The 25923-nt window shown below is 50.7% G+C and overlaps 2 protein-coding genes and 1 pseudogene across 5 annotated transcripts; 1 reads left to right on the top strand and 2 right to left on the bottom strand.

The window, feature by feature from the left end:
* Positions 1 to 1421: 1421 nt before the first annotated feature.
* Positions 1422 to 1552, bottom strand: LOC136336864 (U4 spliceosomal RNA; annotated as a pseudogene).
* A 170-nt stretch (positions 1553 to 1722) lies between these two features.
* SOWAHA (sosondowah ankyrin repeat domain family member A) lies at positions 1723 to 5326 on the top strand. The gene has a single exon (XM_066278397.1). It carries the CDS (start codon positions 2109 to 2111, stop codon positions 3813 to 3815), a length of 1707 nt encoding a protein of 568 aa, XP_066134494.1. The 5' UTR covers positions 1723 to 2108; the 3' UTR covers positions 3816 to 5326.
* A 4930-nt stretch (positions 5327 to 10256) lies between these two features.
* Positions 10257 to 21471, bottom strand: SHROOM1 (shroom family member 1). 4 transcript variants are annotated; one of them, XM_066278350.1, is made up of 9 exons: positions 21274 to 21292; positions 20707 to 20866; positions 14578 to 15587; positions 14428 to 14483; positions 14006 to 14218; positions 13236 to 13814; positions 13016 to 13142; positions 12641 to 12913; positions 10257 to 12556 (listed from the first exon to the last, which is right to left on the bottom strand). In XM_066278350.1, the coding sequence occupies exons 3-9, from the start codon at positions 15544 to 15546 to the stop codon at positions 12224 to 12226; spliced, it is 2550 nt and encodes an 849-aa protein (XP_066134447.1). In that variant the 5' UTR covers positions 15547 to 15587; positions 20707 to 20866; positions 21274 to 21292; the 3' UTR covers positions 10257 to 12223. The 4 variants fall into 4 exon arrangements, with proteins under 4 accessions (XP_066134447.1, XP_066134444.1, XP_066134446.1 ...); XM_066278347.1 differs by lacking the exon at positions 20707 to 20866 and having other exon boundaries at positions 21274 to 21471; XM_066278349.1 differs by lacking the exon at positions 20707 to 20866 and having other exon boundaries at positions 21174 to 21288.
* Between the last annotated feature and the right edge of the window lie 4452 nt (positions 21472 to 25923).

Genomic DNA, 25923 nt, shown 5'->3' with positions numbered 1-25923 from the left:
GACTATTAAAAAAACTATGAACAGCTTGACCGGCGGTGGCGCAGTGGATAGTGTCGGACTGGGATGCGGAAGACCCAGGTTCGAGACCCCGAGGTCACCAGCTTGAGCGAGGGCTCATCTGATTTGAGCAAAAGCTCACCAGCTTGAGCCCAAGGTTGCTGACTCGAGCAAGGGGTTACTCGGTCTGCTGAAGGCACACAGTCAAGGCATGTATGAGAAAGCAATCAATGAACAATTAAGGTGTTGCAATGCGCAACGAAAAACTAATGATTGGTGCTTCTCATCTCTACGTTCCTGTCTGTCCCTGTCTATCCCTTTCTCTGTAAAAAACAACAACAACAACAACAAAAAAGAACTATGAACAAATCCCTATACACACTGCACATATTTTAAAGTAAAAAAACAAAATGGGAACAAATACAATATTTAAAATAAAGAACAAGTAAATTTAAATCAACAAACTGACCAGTATTTCAATGGGAACTATGGGCCTGCTTTTGGCTAATGAGATGGTCAATGTCCAGTTCCATATTTATCACTGCTAGCCGTGACATGCTTCCAGAGTCCGGACGAGTGCGTCCGGCATCACCGAAAGTAGTACTGTACGTGAGCGATGCTGGGCTTTGCAGCGCTGCCACATACTGTGCTCCTCTCACTGACCACCAATGAAAGAGGTGCCCCTTCCGGAAGTGCGGTGGGCGGACAAATGACCTCAGGGGGCCGCATGCGGCCCACGGGCAGTAGTTTGGGGACCCCTGTACTAAGGTATGATGCCCCTGGTTATATATTTGTAGCATTGTGTTTGTAAATTAACCCCACGTTTGTTCCCATCTTTGCCCTGGTGGTTCCTTCTTCTCCCATCTAGCTACATAACTTCCAAGTCCTTATGACCTTCACAATGAGTTCTACCCTGAACACAAGGCTCAAAATGCAATCTGCCCCTCCTCTGTTTTACTCTATTGTTTCCATAGTATTTATCTAGTATATTGTACAATTTACAGATTCACCATATTACTGCTATGTGAGCTCCACTAGATCAGGGGTTGTTATCGGTCGTCCTAACTCATGTATCACAATCTGCTCAACAAATATTTGTGGATTAAGTTATGTTAAGTTTTAAAACATAACAATTTCAATTTCGCATTCTTACTTAAAGCATATACATGTACATACATGTATGGAAGAGAATAAAATTATTTCAAAATGCTAATGGTGATTTTAAGTGACCTTTTTCTTCTTTATATTTTTCTGTGGTTTTAGTCCCAAAATCCGATGTGAAAATGTCATGAGAAAACTGCTTTTTAAAACGTCTCTTCTAAACTTCAGGTAACATACATTGCCACGCACAGAGAATTGTCTTTGCTGCAAATTGCATGAAGCCAGAATGAAAGACATTCCTCTGTTGGAGAGGTATTGATGGTCTTTTAAAAAAACAGAGGTTGCTTTTAAGTAATCGCCCGGTATTTTGTGGTGGTTCAATATTTCTTTCAATTAGCAATAATCGCGCCTCGGATAAACCTCATTGGCTACGATACTGCCACTGCGCAAAGCTAGTTCAATATTTCTTAAAGGAATAAAATCCCAGCCTCGTGGGTGGACCGCAGCATCCCTGGGGAACACACCCACCTCGCAACCGGAGCCGAGCTGCAGCATGGCACTGCGCCTTTAATTGCCCGGTTGTGTGTGGAGGAGGAGCGGGGGCGGTGGTGGAGAATTTCCGCTCCCCCAAAGCCCTAGTGGCAGCGTCACCTGTACAGCGAGCACCGAACGCGGGGGATGGAGCCCAGCGCCCATTGGACAGAATATAAAGGCAGAAACCTACCCCGAAGACTCGGAGCCCCGCCGGGTGGCAGCAGTGTGCGCGCACGGCGTCCCCCAGTGCCTTTTCCCCCGAGACACCCAGGCTCTGCGGCGCGGGCGTGACCGCGGTCCGGCTTCGGGGACACGCCCGTACGGCCTCGGTGAAAACGATCAGGTGAGCCTGGCCGAGGCGGACTTGCCTCCCGAAACCCCAGGTCCCCGCGTCCCAGCCGGCGCCGCGACATCCACCAGCTCCAGCCACCGAGAACGAGAGCGGCGACGGGCTCAGCACCGGGCGAGGGCTGACCATGGCGCTCGCCGCGGCCGCGGCCGCTGCGGCCGCGGGGGTGAGCCAGGCAGCGGTGCTGGGCTTCCTGAACGAGCATGGCGGAAAGGTGCGCAACTCCGAGCTGCTGAGCCGCTTCAAGCCGCTGCTGGACGCGGGCGACCCGCACGGCCGCGCCGCTCGCAGGGACCGCTTCAAGCAGCTGGTCAACGACGTGGCCGTGGTGAAGGAGCTCGACGGCGTCAGGTTCGTGGTGCTGAGGAAGAACCCGCGGTCCCGGGAGGTACCGGAGCCACGGCCCTGCTGCGTCCTCAGCACCCCCGGACCACTAGCCCCTCAATCCGAGACCCCGGCCGTCTCATTCGTGGAAACCTCGGCCTCAGCAGCCATGTCCGTGGTCTGGGCGCAGCGGTCGTTGGAAGCACCTGAGGACCCGGGCCCGCCGTCAGAGCCACAGGACGCCCCCAGGGCTGCGGCCTCTGAGCCCCCTCAGCCCACCGGGGAAGCGCTGTTGAGCCCCCCACCCCAGCAATCAGAGGAACACTCCGACCCCCGGCTTCCCGCCGTGGAGCTAGCCCTGCCCTCCGAGGGCCTCTCTGCAGACGTGGCCCCACCGTCTGCGACCCCGTCGGAGGAGGCCTTACCCCGCGCAGAGCCACCAGACCCGGAACCCGGGGTTGGGACGACCACGGGGCCGCCCCCACCCCCTCGGCGCGCGCCCCCGCTGAAGCCCTGCATGCTGCCGGTGCGCTGTGTCCCGGGCCCCGCCGCGCTCCGGATCCGAACCGAAGAGCAGGGCCTGCGCCGGCAGCTCTCGGAGGAGCCGAGCCCGCAGAGCTCCCCGCTGCTGCTGCGGCGGCTCTCCGTGGAGGAGTCCGGCCTGGGCCTCGGCCTAGGCCCGGGCCGCTCCCCGCACGCCAGGCGCCTGTCGCGCGCCGGCCCGCGCCTGCTGAGTCCCGACACCGAGGAGGTGCCCGTCGCGCCGCCGCCGGCTGCCGTGCCCCTGGAGCCGGCCGAGCACGAGTGGCTAGTGCGGGTGGCCGCTGGTCGCTGGACTCACCAGCTGCACGGGCTACTGCTGCGCGACCGCAACCTGGCGGCCAAGCGGGATTTTATGTCGGGTTTCACCGCCCTGCATTGGGCCGCCAAGAGCGGCGACCGCGAGATGGCGCTGCGGCTGGTGGAAGTGGCGCGGCGTGGGGGCGCGCCCATCAACGTGAACTCGCGCTCCCACGGCGGCTACACGCCCCTGCACGTGGCGGCCCTGCACGGCCGCGAAGATTACGCCGCGCTGCTGGTGGGCCTGGGTGCACAGGTGCGCATGCGTGACCACAGCGGGCGGCGGGCCTACCAGTACCTCCCGCCGGGCGCCTCTTATGCGCTACGCCGTCTACTCGGCGACCCCGGCCTGCCGGGCTCTACCGAACTCGATGCGACCAGTGTTGGTACTGCCAGTCTTGCTGCCCGGCGCCCGGTGCAGGTAGCCGCCACCATCCTCAGTTCCACCACCAGCGCGTTTTTGGGGGTCCTGGCCGACGACCTCATGCTCCAGGACTTGGCTCGAGGCTTGAGGAAGTCAGGCTCCTTTACCAAGTTCTTGGGTGCCTCGCCTTTAGCTCCTCGTAAAAAGACAAAGACTCGCAGTGGCCTGCCGGCCTTTTCAGAAATTTCTCGCCGATCCACTCCGGGGCCTTTCGCTGGTCTAATGCCCAGCCTGCCCTCAACCTGACAGTCCCTGAGGCTGCAGCTAGGTTAATCTAACTGGGCCTGACCCGTACAGTCTAAGTTTGCCCATGAGGGCGGCCTAACACTTTCCGTTCTATCTGGTTTCCAGCTTTGTCAGTGTTTTACCCACGTGGGTCTACACCTCCTCCAGCTTTTGTCTGAAATTGACCAGTCTTTGGAGATGGGATTCAAGATTTCAGTGAGAGCTTCCTCTGAGAATTCCAGAAATCTGGCTTAAACTTTGGAGGAGACTTGAAATTTAGGATCTAAGGTTGAGGAGGAGCAGCTGGTCTGGCCCCTGAATTAGTTAACCCTATGCTTCTGCATCTATGCACCCCCAAGCCAGAACTAGTTGCAAGGATCTCTTTAAGTGTTGTGTGAGGTTGGATGATTTGTCAGCATTAAGATATTAGTGGTTTTGAAATTTAATGCTTTTATCCCGTTTTTAAATTGAAATGAGGTGAAATAACTTTCATAATAACCTTTTGAAATAATATTTTTCCATTTTTAGGCAAAATCCTTAGGCACTTTTGATCTTTGGTAAAGATTTTGGAATTCTATTTAGAAACAATAAGCAAGATCTAAAGGAAATTAGTCCCAATCAACAAAACCCTAAAACGTTTATCTACCTCATTTTAGGCAATCAAGATTCCAGAATCTTAAATACAGAATATGACAATTGTAAATGTAATTAATCCCACTTGTACTGTGAGTGCTAAAAGAAAAGAAGTGCATCTTGAGAGTAAAGGTAATTCAATAACAAGAGAAAAGAGACATTTGGGTAAATACTTTTAATTTGTGGTTATCTTTATGGTAAAATATAAACGTCTTTTTGGCACTGGTAGGTGGCTATTTTGATTTGGCGTGAATAGTTGTTTAAAGAGTGATTTATGTGACTTGCACTGTTGTATCATATTTCTGAATCTTTGGTTTTTCAAATCTGGTTAAAATTTTCAGTGCAGTAGGTGAATATTCAAAGTTGGGCTGCCATTCAAAAAAAAATGTCATAGCATTACAAAAAAAACTGGTAAAATAGTAATGCATAGAATTAAGGACTAGCTATCTTATATGAAAGTTCTGCACAAATAGGAAGTACATTATATCCATATTTAAAAGCCATCTGAAAGCAAACAACTTAATCCAAAATAGTAAATGCGGAATCTCTTTGCTTAGGGGGTGGCTTAATGTCTCTAGATCTTTGCTCCTATCTGTAATTGATTAGTTTGTAGGTATTGCCAAGATTTCCCAGGTTCAAGACAGTGTAAATATAATGGCTGCCCCTTTCCCCATTTTAAAGATGTAGAATCTACTTGCTTAACCTTTTTGATATCATATGGTGGTTAATGCTCTGCTTTTGCAAATTTGCATGTCATTAATTATATCAAATAGCTTTTGTGACACAGGGTAGTGGGACTCCATATATATCAGTAAAGCCTCTGAAATTATGTAAGGCAGTCTTTCATGGAATATTTTGACTTAAGCAATGAAATAAACAGTCATTTTGTTTCTGCTTTTGTGATGATGTACTTCCCTTAAACCAGGCGTTCCATGCAGCCTCCTGAGGCCATTTATCCGCCCGCCCCCCGCACTTCTGGAAGGGGCACCTCTTTCACTGGTGGTCAGTGAGAGGAGCACTGTATGTGGCGGCCCTCCAACGGTCTGAGGGACAGTGAACTGGCCCCCTGTGTAAAAAGTTTGGGGACCCCTGCTAAATCTTCTATAGCTCTTGCCACTACATTTTTCTTTTCTTCTCCTTTTATCTACATAATCCTCCTTTTCTCCTCATCCTTCTGCCACTTTCAAGTATTCTTTCATTGCAAGAGTTTGAATTGCTCTGCAAAATAAAAGGAGCTAACCACACATGGATATGGTAGCCAAAATTGTAGATAAATAAATGTAAGCTCCAATCTGACCCTTTCCCAAGGGCCTGGAACTCTAGCTAAGCTGTATACATCAGTGGTCCCCAACCTTTTTTGGGCCATGGACCGGTTTAATGTCAGAAAATATTTTCAAGGACCGGCCTTTAGGGTGGGACGGATAAATGTATCATGTGACCGAGACAAGTGTCAAGAGTGAGTCTTAGACGGATGTAACAGAGGGAATCTGGTCATTTTAAAAAAATAAAACATCGTTCAGACTTAAATATAAATAAAACGGAAATAATGTAAGTTATTTATTCTTTCACTGCGGACAGGTACCGGTCCGCGGCCCGGGGGTTGGGGACCACTGGTATACATGATCTTAAAATGCAAATGAAATCTGCCTCTGCAGGAAAATTGTAAGGGGCAATAATTATAACAATCTGAATGGTTGAAGGTCTAGAAGACAATAAAATAACAGACATTTTCCATGCTAAAAGAGAGGCTTGACTTGACCACAATAGGGTAACACAGGTCACAAAACCAGTATGAACCAGCTTGAGAAAGATCAAAATCTAAACCAGCAAAGTAGTAATAACAATAACTAATGTTTATTGTACACTTAAATTAGAGGAGTGTTACTCAAACTGCCAGAAGAATCTTCATGCTTCAAAAGGGTGTGCTGGAAGCCTTCTAAGTGAAGTAAAATGTTTGGCAAGAGTTTAGGATCAATAAGCCTAAAACTCAGGTGTTAGTGTATGGCCAGAAGCTGCCATCGTGGCCATTCACATGCAGGTTCGCATTAGATTCGGACAGTCGGTAATGAAACAACAGAACCAAGAACTTGTGGGCCATTAGCTTTAATCCTAGCTTGCATCCAGCGGGCAAGTAAAAAACACACACTGGGCTCCAAAACCCACTCATTCAGTGCTCACAAAGCTACTGACTTATCCGAGTTTCCTAGAATCAAAGTTCCTAGCTCACCAGCCTTATTCACCTCTGTTCCCCATCTCCTTCTCTCTGCACAAACTGCACTAACTGGCTTCTCCTTCAGCACTCCACCATCTTGGCTGTTTCTCTTGGCCTCCTCCATGTGGCCTTACTCTGCTTTCCTCTCCAATACCAATCCCAGGAACCGAGAGAGAGCAAGCTCCCGGGCCGCCCCACTTTATAGTATAGAAACCAAAATCTTTAATCCAATATACAAACAAGGAAGTCTCTGATACAAAGTCACTTATCTGAGGCATAATGGGATACCTCATGAGAGTACACCACCCCACATCAAAAAGGGTGGGAAAGGCTTAGTCTCAAAACCAAGCACCAGGCTACAAGAATCCTGCCTGCCCATAGCCCGCCCCCAACACACATTAATATAATCATGCCCATCCCAAGCAAGAAGGGCAACCAATACCATCACCTGGGCGACGGGCTTCCACGTGGGCAGCACCATCTTTAACAAAGTGAGCATAATATATTTTATCTGCCCAACAGTTAGAAACCATGGCTGTTCCCTTGCAGGCCAAGACTTTCTGAAAGTATAAGGTAAGTCAGTAGGAAGTTATGGTTTGGTGTGCCTATGGAAAGTTTTCGAGAACCATATATTACCTAGCAGGTGGTACACCTGTGGAAGGATATTTCCTGGAAGAAATTATTTAACCTGTTTCAATGTTTGCATAAATAAACTTTATTACTCTCCAGATAGCTTTTTACCTTGAACTTCTGCCCTGGCCTCACCATTGGAGGAATGTCATACCCCTGGACTTGAACCTAGAAGCAGAAGTGGCCTCAGGAGTGACAACTGGGAAGAGGAAATGGAAAAAGGAGGGAGGGGAAGAGGGGAAGAGAGACAGAGAGGCAGAGAGGGGAAGTATAGTTGTGTGCAGACCTCTCTCCTTTAGGGGGCAAAAAAGTCCTCCAAGTAGGAATATGATGCTGATTTAAATCTCAAAGACAACAGGTAAACACCCAATGTGACCGTCTAAACTGTTATCTAAGGATAACACATGCAGGGTCATTGAGAAGATGGATTTATAGCAATTACCTCCTCCCACCCTCAGACTCCCCTTTGGCCTTCCCTCTCTGTGGCCCTCAACCGCAGTGGACCTAAATTCTCTCTTAAGTTGCAGGTTTACATGCAAATGAACAGCACCATGATTTGTGGTGGTGAGGATCCCAGAGGTTGTCGCCAGCAGCTCCCAAAGGTACGTGGTGTGCAGAGCTGGCTTTAAAGGCAGGTTCAGGCCGCATTGGGGCTCACAGAACATTGCTTCCCCATTCCATTTCCAATTTGCAGCCTGAAGGTAAAAGTACACTAATTACATCCATATTAGGAGCAGCAGCAGGGGCGGGATGAGGCAAGCGGGGAGGCAGTCCCCAGGTTGCCTGTTGCCCAGCAACAACCCTAGCTGCAGCGGGCCCTGGATAGAGTCATTGGGCCCCACTGCCTACTGCGGGGCAGAGTGGGATGAGCAGGCTGTGGGCGCAGCCAGCTTCAAGAGGTGGGGCTGGAAACCCCAACAGAGGGGGTGAAACCCTTTGTTCCACCTTGGGAAAATAAGTAAGACTCTTTCTTATACTGATATTCGAGATCAACACCCTTGGGCTCCCCTTATTGTTGTAAGGTACCAAAAAGCTGAAAATTGATATTAATATTCTGGGAGGAAAGGTCAGGTTTTCCTATCAGGCTTTCCTGTACTGTTCCTCCTTTGGGGAGGGGAGGGAGAAGAATGTAGAAGTTTATGGCTTGCAAGAACAATGGGTCATTCAGTTTTTTTTTTTTGTTTTTTTTTTCCATTTTTTCATTTTTCTGAAGCTGGAAACGGGGAGAGACAGTCAGACAGACTCCCGCATGCGCCCAACCGGGATCCACCCGGCACGCCCACCAGGGGCGACGCTCTGCCCACCAGGGGGCGATGCTCTGCCCATCCTGGGCTTCGCCATATTGCGACCAGAGCCACTCTAGCGCCTGAGGCAGAGGCCACAGAGCCATCCCCAGCGCCCGGGCCATCTCTGCTCCAATGGAGCCCTGGCTGCGGGAGGGGAAGAGAGAGACAGAGAGGAAAGCGCGGCGGAGGGGTGGAGAAGCAAATGGGCGCTTCTCCTGTGTGCCCTGGCCGGGAATCGAACCCAGGTCCTCCGCACGCTAGGCATTCAGTTTTAAATCTAAAATAAAGGTTAACCTAGAAACTTCTTCTCTTTCAATAGGAGGCAGAATTTACATACCACCTTGCATTGACTGTACAAATATTGATCAACTTACGACCTATGCAACTTATGACCATTCAGCTTTATGACCACAATCACTACCCACGACTGTTCTGCGTCTGGCAGCGCTAGCGTTGCCCAGCTGGGCTTATGACAGAGCCAGTGCAGTGGACCAGCTTCCGGCAGCACTACCATCTCAGCATGCACCATTTCAACTGTTATCCCAGACTTGGTACAGCAATTTGTGTTTTGTATCTTGGATATTTTTCATCAAACCCCTCCCAAGATGTTTACCAAGAGGAAATTGTTTTTGCAAATATTAAACCAGTTGTACTGGTAATGCAGTGTTTTACTTAAACCTGACGAATGTAAAAATAAGAAACAAAATGGTGTAGAGATGATACAAATGGCATAAAATGAACAAAGAAAATTATGATATATAACAATGAAAGAAAATTATGATAAAATATGACATAAAGATTTTTATAACATCATTTCACAGTACTGTACTTATAGCCTACTCAACTTACGACCAAATCGTGTTACGACCAGTCTGTCAGAACCAATCACAGTTGTAAGTTGAGCACTAGCTGTAGTTCCTCCGTCTTCCTGGAATCTAGAGGGTAAAATACCTCTAGGCTAGTGAGGGAAGAGGAACCCTGAAAGATTTGTAAATGTCTTTGATTGTGTTACCTTAAAAGTCTTAATGTTTCTGTGTATGCCCTAAACAAATGTTGCCAGCTCGTACCATGATGTTATGCTCTCCCCCGCCCATGTGTGATCAAGGGTATATAAGCAGCCCCTGAACTATTTTGGGGACTGCACGATATGAGTCTGATGCCCCGTATCAGCCATATGCGGCTGGCTTATTTAATAACTCTCCTCCTCTAATAAAACTCTTCAAAGTTTATCTAGACTGGGTGTCTCTACGTGAACTCGATGAAGTGAGGTACAGTGCCTTTCAGAATCTGGGGTGTGGTACTTTATAACTTTATCACCTCGTCTCATTAACCAGCAACAAAGGAGAGCGAGCCAGCCTCCCCAGGGCTGCCTGGCCAGAACTGCTTTGCAACAAAAGCAAAAAGGCCAAGACCCAGCCTTTAGGCCCAGCAGGAACACTGCTCTGCAGGGCCAGGCAAATACTCCTTGGCTATCCCAGAGGGCCTGGTAGCAGGGGAAGCTGCAGGTGGTCAAGTGTAGGAATCAGCTTCCATGGTAAGGAGAACAGTGCCCTCTGCTGGCAGTGTCCTGGAGGGTTGAAATTCACCCAGCTCCTGGGGCCTCCAAATCTTTGTGTGTGTGTGTGTGTGTGTGTGTGTGTGAGAGAGAGAGAGAGAGAGAGAGAGAGAGAGAGACCAATACTGAACACCTGTGGTGAGAGAGAGAGAGAGAGAGAGAGAGAGAGAGAGAGAGACACCAATACTGAACACCTGTGGTGAGCTCATTCTTGCACTCGGAATAACGGTGTGGGAGGGAGATAAACTAAGGTAGAAACAAGACAGGGGCAAACTGAAAGGACGGGTGCAATTGTTGTCCACCTACTTTGATAGCTCTCCAGATGTGGTAGGGACACACAGAGAAGCCTCATATCTCCCCATGGAAAAACCTAGCCCAGAGCCAAAGTGCAATTTAACCCGACAATGCCAGAGGCTGCTCCCATGGCCTACCAGTGCTTTGTCTGAAATACACAATTTCCACTGGCTTAATGGAACCCATTAAGTGTATTTCTAAGAATATTACAATGGGAGAATGCAATGGGGCCTGCACAGGGCAAGAGTCAGAAATAAGGAGATTCCATCCACAACACATCTAGGAGCCAGCGGCCCTGTTCGACTGAGGACCTTGGAGCCAAGGCTCTGCCCAGTGTTCAAAGCATAATGTTAGGACCCACCACAACTGCCTCAGCAGGAGCCCCATATGTTTTTTATAAAAAGGCACAATGTGAACATTGTTCTGTGCTCAATAGTGTGACTGTTTTAACTAATGCTTTTGCTATGAATACGGCCATTTAAAATTTCCAACCAGTTACACTTAGTGACAATACGCATCAGAAAACCAGGCCAGAGGCAGAGATCTCTCACTTTGGGATCAGCTGGCTTTAAATACACATACACATGCCTTTTAATGTGCCCAACTTCCAAAAATACACTGAATATTTGCATGAACACTGTTCTTCTCCCTGGCATTTGTAGCTACAAACACTAAAGCAGATTTTCAAATGTATATTTGAGAACTTAACATTGATTCTGTGTACACTGGGCTGATGCACAAATACAGGAGACTGTGTGTCCTGTCTCAGCCTCTAACTCCCTCCTCCCAATCCTGCCCACCTCCAGATCAGCATCTCTAGCATAAAGCTGAGCTGCCTTTCCATATCCTCAGCCCTCACATAGTAGGTCTCCAGGTTCCCCATGCCTCACCTTCTGCTCCTACTCCCTGCTGCCCTCCTCAAGCCTGGCTGACCCAGTAGAGTATACAAAGGAGAGTGGAATAAACTCAATTTTGATAATATAATTAATTGGAAGAGGAAGAAAGCTCTTGGAACAAATGTCCCCAAATGTCCAAGTGTACCGGATATTTCTCAGGGTTCTTAGCAGAGCAGTTGAACCTATTTTTTATTTGGGAATTTTCTCTATCCATTGAGTTTTGAAGAGAAGCAGTACCCCACTTCACTACTGAGGTTGGGGGCTTGGGTAAAACCAGCAAAGAAGAGTTAGACTCAGTCAATCAGACCTTGTCTTTGGTAGCGATGCAGTCACCAGAACAGTCAGAGAATACTGGTGGCAGTAGAGGTGGGGACCCAGCATCCCCCTGGTCCTTCTTGTTTTCAAACTTGATGCTCCTGCTCTCCAACCGATTACTGGACCTCCCTGATATCCTCCAACAAATCCTCCTCCTGCTGTCATCAGGTAGAGTTGGTGCCTGTGATTCGTAAACAAGATCCCTCCCCCTAGATTATGTTCCAGTTGACATACACACTTCTCATATCAATTTTTATTGAGGGGGGGAGGGATCTTGTTTACTAATCACATCCAGATGCTGATCTGGAGGTTTTGCATCTTAAGTTGAGACTCTGACTTATCTCCTCTCCTTCCACCCAATGCTGACCAAGCCCCTATCACAAAAAGGGGTACACTGTAGTTGTTAAAAAATCCATAAATTAATTACCAAATAATCCACAAAACTTTGGTGAGGCCACATGACAATACTTGGAAGAAGTATCCTGGGAGGGAGGGCCCAGCCTGGGTCATACCCACTGCAAGAGAAAAGCACCCAGTAAACTATAGAGTCACCCTCAGCTGCGTGGGTGACAGACAAGGGCAATGCTCCCCACCTCCACCACCGGCAACTAAATAAGCAGAGAAGGGAAGGGTGGTTTATCCAGAGGACGGGTCCCTGGAGGCCAGGCCAGCCCGGGAGATGGAAGTCTATGACCAAGGCCGCTCCTGATGGCGTCCAGTTGGTCCTGAAGGAGCCGGACCCGCTCTTCTAGGCTGCGCTGCTGGGCCAAGACAGCGGCCTTGCCAGCAAGGAGGGCGCAGTATGCATGCTGCTCCCGGTCGGGGAGTGCCCGACCCAGCATCTCGCGCAGGGCCCGCTCGCGCCTCGCCACATGTTCCTTCAACTCCCTGGCGTCCTCCTGCTGCCGCTGCAGGAGCCCGAGTCGCTGCAACAGAGAAGCCTGGAGCCACAGGGAGAGGTACCGTGAGCAGGGCGAGTGCGGCTCACCGCCCCCCTCTCCAGCGACCTAAGTAAGTCTCTTTACCTGCTCGTCAGGGTCACCGTCTGCCCCTATCCGGGCCAGGGCGCTGCGCACGCGAGCCAGGCGACTGCCCAGTAGCAGCAGGAGCCCAAGCACGCGCTCTAGGTCGGTCATGAATCGGCTGAACCGCTCTAGCTCACGGGGTGCACAGGCCTGGCCTACCGCGGCCTCCAGCGCAGCCTCGCGCCTGGCCCAGGTCTGGGCTGTCCCCTGCAGCTGCTTCTGCTCAGCCTGGAGGTTCCGCAGCATCTTTTGGAGAAGGTCCGCTAGCTCCACCTGCAGGAAGGATGTAGATATGTACTTAAGGCTGGGGCCAGGCCCCTGACTTCTCAGGCCAGATTCCAGTCTCTTGTCCCACTAAGCCTCTATCACACTCACTTTCTTAGCTTGGATATTGCTATTTAGCTCAGGGAGACGCTGGCCACATGACGGTTCAGACACAGGGTGGTTGATGAGGTTTTCAGGCCTTGTTTCTTCCTGAGAAGTTGGCAGGAGCTGAGCGGAGCTAGATAGATAAGAGCTTGGATAAAGCCAGAGCTCCCTGGGTTGTCCTGCACCAAACTGCAGGGGGTTAGAATCCCTTGTGCCCCTCACTCACTCTGGCTCATAAATACCAGCAGCCTCCTCTCCAGACTTGCCACAGGCTGGCATCATCGCAGCCCAGACCTCAGCTAAAGGAATCAGCCCATCCAGCAGATCCAGAGGTGGCTCTGGGCTGGGATTGGAGGTGAGAGTGTCTCTTAGAGAAGGATCCAGTCTGGCCAGCTCCTGAACAAGCTCCTCCAGGCGTGGACTGGGCCATGTTGGTCTGGAATCAGACTGGACAGTACCCCAAACAAGGCAAGTGTTATCAAGAAGCCCTTGGGTATCACTGCCTGGAGGTCCTAGACCTAGAGCATCAACTGGGAGAGGTTTGAGAGAGTCACTCTCTGCAGTTGCAGGGAAGTCAGTCGTCAGTAGTCCAGTGGAGTCAATGGTTGAAATGTCACCATTTGCAGTCCCAGGGGGACTGCAGCATGTGAGCCTGGAGAAACCCACAAAACTGTTTATTCCCTGCCAGCAGTCATCTGCCCCTGCTGCCTCTGGGCACTCATGGAGGAGGTACTCTGGAGAGATTGTAGTCGGGTCAGGCACTTGGCCTGAGCCAGCTCCATACGGCAGGTCGTAAGCACTGGAACTGGAAGAGATACTGAATTAAAAAAAGCTCTGGCCAAAGACCAGTGATGGTCTCCAAGGGCCATCTGCCCCCACCCCATCACCCAGACTCCCAGGTTCCAGTTAGGAGAGGGTTTCCTGCCCCTCCAGCATTTTGTAGCTATGTATGGGAAGGGGGTGTCTTACTCCGCTTAGAAGCAAAAGAGAATTCACCTGGTTGGAAGCCCCAAGGGGTCATGGGAGTCTGGATGTGATCTCCTTCTGACCAACGTTGGGGCTTCTTCCAGAAAGACATCATCATCAGGAAGGGAGGGGAGCCGGGCAGATACAATGCAGGTCTCTGGGCCCCTGTGCTCACAATCAGTGGGACTGATCTGGGGACCCTCTGCAGGACACACCACTGCAGCTTCCTTCTGAGTCAGGAACCTGGAGGCAGAGACCCCACACTAACCAAAGCGACCAGGAAGGAAGGACCAAGAGAGATAGTAAGGTGTTGGGGGTGGGGGCAGTTGGGGATTTGGTTTGCAAAAGACAGTGTCAGAAAGCTCAGAATGAAGGTAGACAGAAGGCCCTTTGCCTTCTTGGGCAAGAGCTATGAAAGCCACCTCCTCCCAAGAGTGATCCATGTCTCTTACCCAGAATGTCTGGTCTGAAACATTGGTCTGGGGGGTTCTGCTCCTTGAGGAACAGCCTGGAAAGGCAAACAGGTTGGATAAAATGTGACTCAAGTTTTCAGTCTCCCAGATGACCCCCCACTCCCAAGCCTGCAGCCTTCTCTTTCATACCTGGACAATAGGTATGGGCCCTCCTGGACCTCCCCAGGAACCCAAAGCTTCCCCTGAAGTGCTCTGACTCCTGCGGAAGGGCCTGTAGGCGATGCCGAGCTTCAAGGACGAGGGTTCTGGGCTCTTTGTGCCTTGGGGCAGCCACTTGATCTGGTGACCTTCGAACTCTGTCAGCGCCCGACGCTGTAATTCCTGGGTCTCCGGCCTGGCGAGGCCAAAGCTGGAGCAGGCCCCACCCGCACATCCGCCAGTCATTCCTCCGCCGCGACCCACACTATCCAGTTTCCCTGGCTCCGAGAAGCACCACTTCTGCCTCTGGTTGGCTAGGTGGCCCCCGCTGGCGGTTCCTGGCGCAGGAGCCCCGGAGCGTGCCAGTTCCCCTTCCCTGCCCGGGTGGCCGAGCGAGGCGGAGCGCAGGTGCGCCGCCGGCGGCCGCGCGGGGACCGTCGGCCTCAGGCGGGCCGGCAGGCTCATGCGGAGCTCCTTGCGCTGGAAGGACGTCTCCCGGAGGACTCGCCGCTGCGCGCCCTGCAGCCTCTGGCGGTAGGCGGCCCGCGAGGCCGGTGGGCTGGGCGGCTCGACGGCCCGCGCTGCAGCCTCCGCCTCGGCCGCCAGCGCGAACAGTAGCGGGGTGGCCTGCCTACTGAGCGGCCCCGGGGCTCCCTGCACCTGTGGGGGACGCGGCCCACTGCGTGCAGCGGCCCCAGGCCGGGGCTGCGGAGAGGCGCGCAGGGCGGCGGCGGCGGCCAGGCCAGGGCCCGGGCCGCCCCACACCAAGCGCACGTAGTCCCAGTCCAGGTACGGAAGGAGGTCGCTCCCCGGCAACGGCATGCGCGGTTCTGCGCTGCTTGAGGCTGCAGAAAAAGAGCTGTAGGCCGAGTCGGCGCGCACGGACAGTCGCCGCAGGTCCAGGCTGCGCGTGGTTGAGGCCGGGGAGGCGCGGTCGCCCCCCGGACCCAGGGCCTCCATGGCTGCGCGGATGAGAGCTGGGCCCTCTAGCTCTGCGGGGCCTGGAAGAACATGGACGGTGTGGTGGGTGAGGAGCTCAGGGTAAGGGTTAGGACAGCCTGCAGGCCCGCCAACACGGAGAGCCAGGTGTTGACACATCCCTTCTAGTCACACTGCCTCCAGCGCTGGCATGCTCCCAGGTCAAGGATGGCATGGGCAGTAGGACCAACCCCAGGGAGCAACTCTGGAGGTTTGAGGGCCTCCGCTCAAGGAAAGGAATTGGCTCCTGGCCCATTACCTGTCGGGACTCTCCCAGCTGGTACCCCCAGGAGCGCTGAGAATGTATGTATGCTTCTTCCCTCCCCAGCCCTGCTCCACCCTGGCTGCTTCCTGGCTCTTTGTTAGCTTCTCCATGTGATCCTTCCCTCATAAACAATGGTCAATCCAGTTCTGAGATCACTGGAGAGCCGAGAACAGAGAGGGCAAGACCCAGGTCAGGTGGCAGGGGCAGTCTCACAACTGTCCTTCCTCCCTAGGTGCCAGTTACATTTTAGTGCTTTTTGTAAATATTTATCTTGCTCCTCCCTACTGCAATCTGCATTTTACAGATGAAGACACTGAGGTTTTGAGGGGGAAATGATTTGCCCAGGGGCACACAGCTGGTAAGAGACAGAGCCCTGCCTGGAATCTGGGCCTGCCTCCAAGCTTACTGCAGCCAGAATCAATTCCTAGAAGCAAACCCTGCTGAAAGCCAGTCCCTCCAATTCCGCTCCCCTCCCCAGCTGCCTGAAGCCTTCAACACAGCCCAAACTCCACTGTGGGAAACATTTGCCCCCACCTTCCCTCAAACTACTGGCAGATTGCAGAAGAACATGGTCCCTGCTTCTGGAGACTGCCTTTTGTCCTGGAATGACAGGCTGGTCCCCTCTTTGTCCTCCTATTCTTGCTCCTCCTACAGGGCTCAGCTTAGGGATCTCCTGACCTTTTGGGGTTCCTACAGTGTCCTGAACTTCCCCCATCACAGCACGGATTATACAGCACCCTGCATTTTAATTTTTGGCTTGCCTGTGATTCCTTCTTCCCATTCCCACCCAGAGCTTCCTGAGGACAGGCCCTGTTCTTACTCATCCTTGGACCCAGCATGCAGTTGATGTTAAAGAAATATCTGTTGAATAGCAAGGAAAGGAACCAACTTGTAAGCAGTAAATGAGGGAGAAGGAAGAGGGCTCCTTTTCTTTTCTTTTTTTAATTAATTAATTTATTTATTTATTTTTACAGAGGCAGAGATAGACAGGGACAGACAGACAGGAACGGAGAGAGATGAGAAGCATCAATCATCAGTTTCTTGTTGCGCGTTGCGACTTCTTAGTTGTTCATTGATTGCTTTCTCACATGTGCCTTGACCGCGGGCCTTCAGCAGACCGAGTAACCCCCTGCTGGAGCCAGCGACCTTGGGTCCAAGCTGGTGAGCTCTTTGCTCAAGCCATATGAGCCCGCGCTCAAGCTGGTGACCTCGGGGTCTCGAACCTGGGTCCTTCCGCATCCCAGTCCGACGCTCTATCCACTGCGCCACCACCTGGTCAGGTGAGGGCTCCTTTTCTTCTGTCCCTTCTTCTCTCTTCCCTATTCGTCTTTTCTGGGGGAGGGGGCAGACTGGATGAGGCAGTTGTCACCATGGACACTGATTAGGTTACTTGTGCTTTATTAGAAACCAAAAAAAGCAGGTAAGCACAGCTGGGTGCAGAACTGGCCAGAAATGTATACCTCCCAGGGCCAGGAGTAGGGGGGGGCAAGTTGGGTGGGCCTGGGTCACAGGTAAAACCAGCTTTGAGCCTGACCAGATGGTGGCACAGTGGATAGAGCGTTGGACTGGGATGCAGAGGACGCAGGTTTGAGACCCCGAGGTCGCCAGCTTGAGCGCGGGCTCATCGGGTTTGAGCAAAGCTCACCAGCTTGGACCCAAGGTCGCTGGCTCGAGCAAGGGGTTACTTGGTCTGCTGTAGCCCCACAGTCAAGGCACATATGAAAAAGCAATCAATGAACAACTAAGGTGTCGCAACAAAAAACTAATGATTGATGCTTCTCATCTCTCTCCATTCCTGTCTGTCTGTCTCTGTCTATCCCTCTCTGACTCTCTCTGTCTCTGTAAAAAAACAAACCAAAAATCAAAAAAACCCCAGCTTTGAATCTTAGAAAACAAGCTCCCTATGAGCTATGGGGACTTGGGGGGAGGGCTTGCCTTCCATGAGCTGTGGTGGGAATACAGAGGGTGGACTCTAGCTGGTGTAGGAACTGAAAAGCAGGCTCTTCTGAACCTCCTGGACACTATTTGGAGCTCAGAATCACTCTCCCAGCCCCTTCCCTGAGACCCCAGATGCTACATGTTGCTGGTTAGGGCAGGTAGGAAGGTTAGTAGTAGGAGGATACAGCATTTTCTGAAAGGGAGAGGAAATACCTGCAATATTCCCAGAAGGGGCTCTCAGTGGACCTTCTTGGGACCAGATCATCTTCACCTCACCCACCCAGAGACATCTTTATGCACACTAAGGCCAACCCTGCAGGTTGGGCTTCATGCTTAGGTTTGGGGACCTCTTTCGCAAAGTGTTTCCACTTTCTGGACTTCAGGAAAACAAGAAGTCACTCTAGAGTAGCAGCCCTGCTCCAGGAGGACTGTCACCTCCTCTAGGAAACCCATCCTAGCTGCCCAGACACTAGCTCTCTCTCTTCCTATCCTGGGCCCAGCTTGGAAGCACTGTTCACACTAGCTCATGCCACCCATGCTTGCTGCATCTATAGGCACAGGTGACTGTTTAAATACAAAGATGTTTCCTCAAAAAAAGGCCTTGTAAATTCTTATTTGGGAGTCACTGTGTTGATCAAAACAAAATGCCCTCTGAGTTCACCAAATTACAACAGCTTGAATGGATAATAAAATCATGAGTACATATCCATTTTCTTACTGCCCTTAACTTGCCTCCAGGATGCTTTTGCAGTTGTGGCCCCAGGAGGCTGACACTATCCAGGATGCTCACACCTTTGCAGAAACTGCTATGCCAGGAGGGTCCAGCTCCTTTAGTGTGTTTTGGGGCCTCAGCACAGAGAAAGGAGTTTTCACACTTGTCTGATTGCAGGGAATCTCTTGCATTCCAGCCAGCCCCTGTGGCTGGTGGAGGCCACAGCCCAGAAGCCCTAGCATCAGGGTGTCAGCTGTGGGCTGGGCTGCAGAGCCAGTGCCTGCAGTGAAGTCCAGAAGCCCTTTGTAGAGCCTTGCCAGAGCAGTGAAACAGCACAGACTCCCTGCTAAAAACCACCAGACTGGGGTCCTGTAGGTCAGGGGTCAGGAACTTATGGCTCGCGAGCCAGATGTGGCTCCTTTGATGGCTGCATCTGGCTTGCAGACATCTTTAATTAAAAAAATAATAATAGCCTGACCAGGTGGTGGCGCAGTGGATAGAGCGTCGGACTGGGATGCGGAAGGACCCAGGTTCGAGACCCCGAGGTCGCCAGCTTGAGCGCGGGCTCATCTGGCTTGAGCAAAGAGCTCACCAGCTTGGACCCAAGGTTGCTGGCTCCAGCAGGGGGTTACTCGGTCTGCTGAAGGCCCATGGTCAAGGCACATGTGAGAAAGCAATCAATGAACAACTAGGAAGTCGCAACGCACAACGAGAAACTGATGATTGATGCTTCTCATCTCTCTCCGTTCCTGTCTGTCTGTCCCTGTCTATCTCTGCCTCTGTAAAAAAAAAAATAATAATAATAATAATAATAAAGTTAAAAATATAAAACATTCTCATGTATTACAATTCATTCATTTCCTACTGTTCATGTTCATGGTTGCGGGTGGCTGGAGCCAATCACAGCTGTCTTCCGGGACAACACCAAATTTTTATTGGATAATGCATAACGTACACGAGTCATTGTATGGCTCTCATGGAATTACATTTTAAAATATGAGGCCCTGGCTGGTTGGCTCAGCGGTAGAGAGTCGGCCTGGCGTGTGGGGGACCCGGGTTCGATTCCCGGCCAGGGCACATAGGAGAAGTGCCCATTTGCTTCTCCACCCCCCCCTCCTTCCTCTCTGTCTCTCTCTTCCCCTCCCGCAGCCAAGGCTCCATTGGAGCAAAGATGGCCTGGGCGCTGGGGATGGCTCCTTGGCCTCTGCCCCAGGCGCTAGAGTGGCTCTGGTCGAGGCAGAGCGACACCCCAGAGGGGCAGAGCATCGCCCCCTGGTGGGCAGAGCCTCACCCCTGGTGGGCGTGCCGGGTGGATCCTGGTCGGGCGCATGTGGGAGTCTGTCTGTCTCTCCCCGTTTCCAGCTTCAGAAAAATACAATATATATATATATATATATATATATATATATATATATATATATGTGGCATTCATGGCTCTTTCAACCAAAAAGGTTCTCGACCCCTGCTGTAGGGGATGGGGTGGGGGAGGGCATTTCTTGTCACCTGAACAACAGAGCAAGAGAGGAAGGAAAGATGACTTTAATGTGCAGAGCTTGGGCCCTAGAAGGTGGAAGTGGCAGGCTCAGAAGGGAGAAGCTGAGATGGGGACTGACCAAGGGCTCTAGCACTCAGTCTGGGACCTGTGGGCTTTGCAGTGTTTGTGGCAAGTCTGGCACTTGAGAAGTTGGGATGTGGGTCAGGACCTCAGTGAGAGGCTGAACCAGGTCAGCTGGCTGACCCAGGATTTTAGTTAGAGGTTGTTGGGGACATGGCTGAAGACAGCTTCCAGTGGGTAAAACCATACCAAGGCAATGGGAGCAGATCCAGGTAAGGTGACCAGAAAGACAAACTCACATGACCAATGATGGCCAGGAATTATTGAATAAGTGGTACCTCCTTCAAAGGCCACCCTATATCTAACCTCTTGGTGGAGAGGTTGTCGAGGCCGTCCCTCCCAGGTGATCTCTCCCCAGTAGTAGGAGGCTCACTGAGAGGACACTCCTGCAAGGCAGTCTCCCTGCCATACTGAGTTTCTGGGTCCTGGCTGGTGCAGTGAATCCAAGCACTCCAGACTAGGACTGGCTGGGCAGTCATTCCGTAAAGTCCTAGAGCTCTCCCAGTTCCCAGGGCCCCTCCCCCATTCTCCCAGAGATTTTGTGCTATGCAGGAAATACGGGATGCTGGTGGCACTCGGGAGAATAGGCCATGGTGTGGTCGGACCACGTACCTGTGGCTTCAAGCTCTGCGAGTCCACACGTGAGAAAGAAGAGAGGCGCAGGCCTGGCGACCACAGGGGGCGACAGAGTCACGCGATGTGGCGGCACAGAGGGGTCCCGGGGACGCTGGGAGAGCAGATGGCCGCTGGCCGACTCATTTGTCGGCCTTTCCTGTTGGGTTCGCCGTCGGGGAGGGAGGACTCAGGACGCAAGCTGGGGGCCAGCGTGATCAGGGAAGGAGAGGATCGGCTTCTCCAGCGGCCCCGCGGATGGGCCAGGGATGGGGGGCGGAGTGGAGGGTCGTAGAGTGAGACCTTCTGAGGGCTTTGGCCACTCGAGGGCTCCCCGCCCTACCCTAGCAGCTCCGCCGCTTGGCCGTTCTCGTACCCAGCCCCAGCCTTCCTCGAAGAGCCCCGGCGCACATGGGCCCCCTCAACTAGCGCAGCCCCGCCTCGGTGCGGAATCCAAACCTCCGTACCCAGCGGCGCACCGGTTGCCCCCTCCTTGCGGTGCGGCTCGCACTGTCTCCTCTCGGGAGCAGGAGGCAGACTCCACCGCTGCGTGATCTCGCTGCCTACCTGAGCTCCAGCGCTAGAGGTGCTCCTGTCGCCCGCGGCCGCGCAGTGACATCAGAGCCCCAGGCTCCGGACCCCACCTCCAAGCTCCGGCCACCGCGGGGGGGAGGCGCTATGTCCGGCTACCAGGGGCGGGAGCGCGAAGCAGTGGCGCTGCCCCGGGAGCCGCCCGCCCATTCGTAGTGTCCGATCGTATGGCCTAGTCTCGGGCTCAGGGGGTGGACACTAGTTCTCCATCGGGGACAGGCCTCTTGCTCTGGCGGTAGAAGCAGGAACGTAGGGGGAGGAAGGACAACTACCTCACTGGCCTGTCTGCTTCCAGCGAGGCCTGGCGGGCGCGTCATCAGCGCTCGTGATTCGTGGGCCAAAACCCCGGGGGACCCGACAGCCCCCTCTGTGGGAATGCCCAGGCCTGGCCCCAAAGCTTCCAGACCGCGAAGACTGTCACCCCTTTCCTCTCAAGCTTGGCCAAGAAAACAGACCCGCGTGGAGGTCTGTTTCTGAGTACAGTTGGGTTCGGGTGGTAACATACCCTTGACCAACTCTGCAGATGTCCCATTTCCAAAACTCTTCCAGCTCTTTGACTCCCACTGTGAACTCCCCACCCCTACCCCCTGTTTTCCCTCTCTTTCCTTCCATTTCTTTCACTACCCTACGTAGTCTAGGCCCTCTTGGCCAACCACCTGGACCAGTGGTGGAACTGCCGACTTGTGTATTCACTCCCACTGCCCTCAGTGGGTCCTTCAGGTGCTGACTCCCTGTGGCCTGGGTAGAGTTCACAGTCTTGATGGAGTCTGGCTCTCAAATTCCTGGCCTTTGGGCATCTCCATCTTCAAAGTATACTCTGTATTCATCCACCACTGTGTTCCACCCCCCTCCTGTGTCCTCTGCCTTTCCCATCCCCACTTTCCACACCTCTATCCCACGAATACTGACTCTGCCAAGAAATGCTCCCACCTTCGAAGGGGTCTGGGGGCCCTTTCCTGAACCCTTTCAGCTCTCAGGCCTCTCAGCTGTTTGTGTGGGCTGCCCTCATTCTCCCACAGAATCCGTAAGCCTGGGGGCAGGGACCATGTCCCTCATCTTGCCATGCTTAGATGATAAGATTTGTTGGTGGGAATTACTGAGACCCAGAACTCAGACCAAGGGTCAAGGCTGCTGCTTTCTGGGAGTCTGAGGACCTGTCTTCTTGGATCTTCTAAGGTTGAGGCAGCAGGCATCTGAGCCTGGATTCTAACTGGTGCCCTTCTGCTCTGCTCTGTCTTTAGCTGGAACTGGAGCTCTGGGCTCTCAGACAATGGCTTAAAAGCTCTTGGCTCTTAATGCTGGCCAAGATCCTGATTCACATGGTTGGTTTCAGAGTAGTATCACAATAGAAGGAAAACAACTTAGCAACTAAAAGTCAATTCAAAATTGCTCAAGTTTTGCCTGACTGGTGGTGGCACAATGGAGAGAGTATCCACTGGAAACACTGAAGTCACCAGTTCAAAACCCCAAGGTTGCAGCTTGAGCTCAGGGCTCATTGGCTTGAGTGCAGTTCAAAACCCCAAGTTTGCTGGCTTGAGCCTCCTGGTCAAGGCATATATGAGAAGCAATCAATGAACAACTAAAGTGAAGTAACTAGGAGTTGATGCTTCTCTCTCTTTCTCTCTCTCTCTCTCTCCCCCCTTCCTCTCTCTCTAAAAATCAATCAATAATTTTTTTTAATTTCTCATTTAATTTATATTTTAATTTTTTATGTTAAAAAGAAATATATTTCTTTAAAACCGTGAAATGCACAGTGTCCACAGTCATTTTTATTAACCCACACCACCTTCCTGCCCCTTACTTCTCTTGCACATGCTACAGAAACTGCCTAACTCCTAGAAAACAAATTCTGCCCATTCACTACTCTCCTGACCACTTCTCTTCTGAGAAAGAGAAAAGCAGCCCCTGACTTCTGAAAGTTGACCTGGTATTACTAGCTAGAACTTAGTGTTGCTTTGAACTCATCTGACATGCATAGTCAAGGCTTTGATGTTCTCCTGTTGCACCTAAACAATTTCACAGGACATTCAGCAGACAAGGCCCTCTGTAATTAGGATGGTTAAAGACAAAAAACAAGACCACTGTAGTCAGATCTGGACACAGATAAACCATGAACATTGTCCATGTCACAAAAATGACCAAACTCTTTCTGTCCCAGTTAATAGGAGTGACTGCTCTTTCTGTACCCATTGCAGCTTTAGCTTCGCTCTAGTCATTTCTCTTTCTAGATAAGATTTACTAATACACACAATCCTGGAATTACTCTTGCTTCCTGACAGCATCCAACACTGAGGAAAGTCTTGCTTCCTTACTTCTCTTCAACTCCACTAACACAGCCCAGTTCCTATAAGTCCTTTCTAATGCCCTCTTACCAAGATGGCCCATGGTTCCCTGTGCTGTATGTTCCCCTCATTGCAACAATAAGCCTAGTTTGTTTAACTGCAGGTACCTTTCTGGTGGTCTTTGCCTGGTGGGCATTGGCATTATATGTCTCTATTACAAAAGCCCAAAGAATCTTGGAGGACAGGAAGGGTAAGAAGCTTCTGCAAAGCTGGAGTCTCCTTTAGTGGTTGTGGAGAGGATGGAGACACAGGCAATTAACCATGTTTCTCTACTACAAAAACAACAGGTGCCTGTGCTCTCTGTATCTCAGTACTTTCCCAGGCCTGTTCTTTTAAAGAGCCCTCTGGGTGACTAAGCTTAGTCAGGGTTAGACCTCGCTGTTTCCAGCCAGGCCCTTTCTCAAGGAGCTGATGGGTAGGAAGTACTGGGCCTCCATTCCATGTGCGTTGACACTTGTAACCCAAACTGATGATACTATAACAAAGTAACTGTCCACTTGACAAGTCTCTGTGGCTTCTTGCTTTAATGCCCACTCTCTGCTGGATTCAGGTGACATGACGTGACAATGGTTTGAATGCTCAAGGCCACATCTTTGCTGCCAGGCACTGTGCCAAGTGTTCCACTTATCTTTTATAGTATCTTGGCAAGGTCAAGTAGCTCAGAATCAGTAGAGGCAAATTTTGACCCCATGATGGCTGGTTCCAAAGGCTATTTTCACATGAGCAGTGAAAAGAATTGCAAGATGTGGATGACATGCAGCCTTCCTAGGAGAGCAGGATTTAGACTTCAGATTGAGCCAGACAGGAAAGTGAGTGAGCAGATGAGAAGTGAGCAGCAGCAAGACCCAGTCAGGACTTCCCTTCCCTGTATCCTCAACAGTCTGAACTGTCTGGGCTGTATCATGTATGGTTTCTAGTGCTTTACTGTAGAGGGCTTGCAAAAATATTTCTTTCCATAGGTACCTTTTCAAGAGGTTCTGCACCTTGATTTTATTTGAAGTAATATTAACATAAATTCATAGAGCTGTATCATTTTTAACAGGTGCATATTCATTGCATGAACACAAATTGAGTTATTTAACCCTAACCCTACTGGTGGGCACTGAGGTTGAGCTAGTCTTTTGCTATTACTAGTTCTATAGTGAACAACTTTGGTCACGTATCTTTGCTCACATTTGCCATTCTGTCTGTAGGACAAATTTCTAAAAGATAAATGAGATGTGGATCTTTCAGTGTCAGCTACCCCAGATGACACAATATGAGTCAAAGAGGAACTGCCCAACCTAGCCTTTCCTCAAGTTCTAGTCCACAAAATTATAAGCAAAATAATTGTAAATGGGCAAGCCACTAAGTTTTGGGGTAGTTTGTTACACAGTAACAGAGTATGTAACTTTCCAATTTTAGGTGATATTGTCAAATTTCTTATAAAGAGGTTTACTAATTTACATTTCCATCAATATATAAGAATGCCTCATTAACACATTCATTTTTATTAACTCACTCCACCTTCCTGCCTCTGAAATCTGAAAGGTTAAAATAATATCTCACTGTTTTAATTTCCTTTAAAATTTTTTTTTACAAATGTACTAGTTTTAGAGAGAAGTGAAGGGAGAGAGAGAGAGAGACAGGAACATCGACCTTTTCCTGTATGTGCCATGACCCAGGATCGAACCAGCAACCTCTGCACTTTGGGATGATACTCCAACCAACCAAGCTATCTGGCCAGGACTAATTTCCCTTTTTAAAAAATAAATGAAATTGAACATCATTTTGTACATTTAAGAGACATTTGTATTAACTTTTGTGATCTGTCCATTTCCTTTGCCCATTTCCTATTGGATTTTTAGCCTTTTTCTTATTGATTTGTAAACTCTCTTTATACATTAAGGCAATTTACGTTTTTTCCCTATGTGTGGCAGATATTTTCCCAAGTTAATGTCTTTTGAATTTGTCTGTGGTAGCAGTGGCCCTCTAATCCACGATGGACAGCAGCTGCTTAGCTGGCTTAATAATGCAGAGATGGTCATGTATTGGTTAAAGTACATTAGAGGCCAGAAATCTTTAAACAAAATCATTTTGTCTATTTTTAGAAATTCAACAAAGCATGAATCATTGCTTATACTCAAATGTCTACTTAAATTGTAAATATTCCCTTGGGCGTTTGTTTGCTTTTTAATTACGCACTGAATTCACCACATTCATTCAAAGATAGGGCTTTATAGATAGAAAGGCAGCACAGAAGAAAGTGCAGGGAGCATGGGGCTCACCCTGTTCTGGGGGGGGG

This window comes from Saccopteryx bilineata, chromosome 4 (assembly GCF_036850765.1).
Source record: "Saccopteryx bilineata isolate mSacBil1 chromosome 4, mSacBil1_pri_phased_curated, whole genome shotgun sequence".
Lineage (NCBI taxonomy): Eukaryota > Metazoa > Chordata > Mammalia > Chiroptera > Emballonuridae > Saccopteryx > Saccopteryx bilineata.
This window is presented reverse-complemented; position numbering and strand designations above follow the sequence as displayed.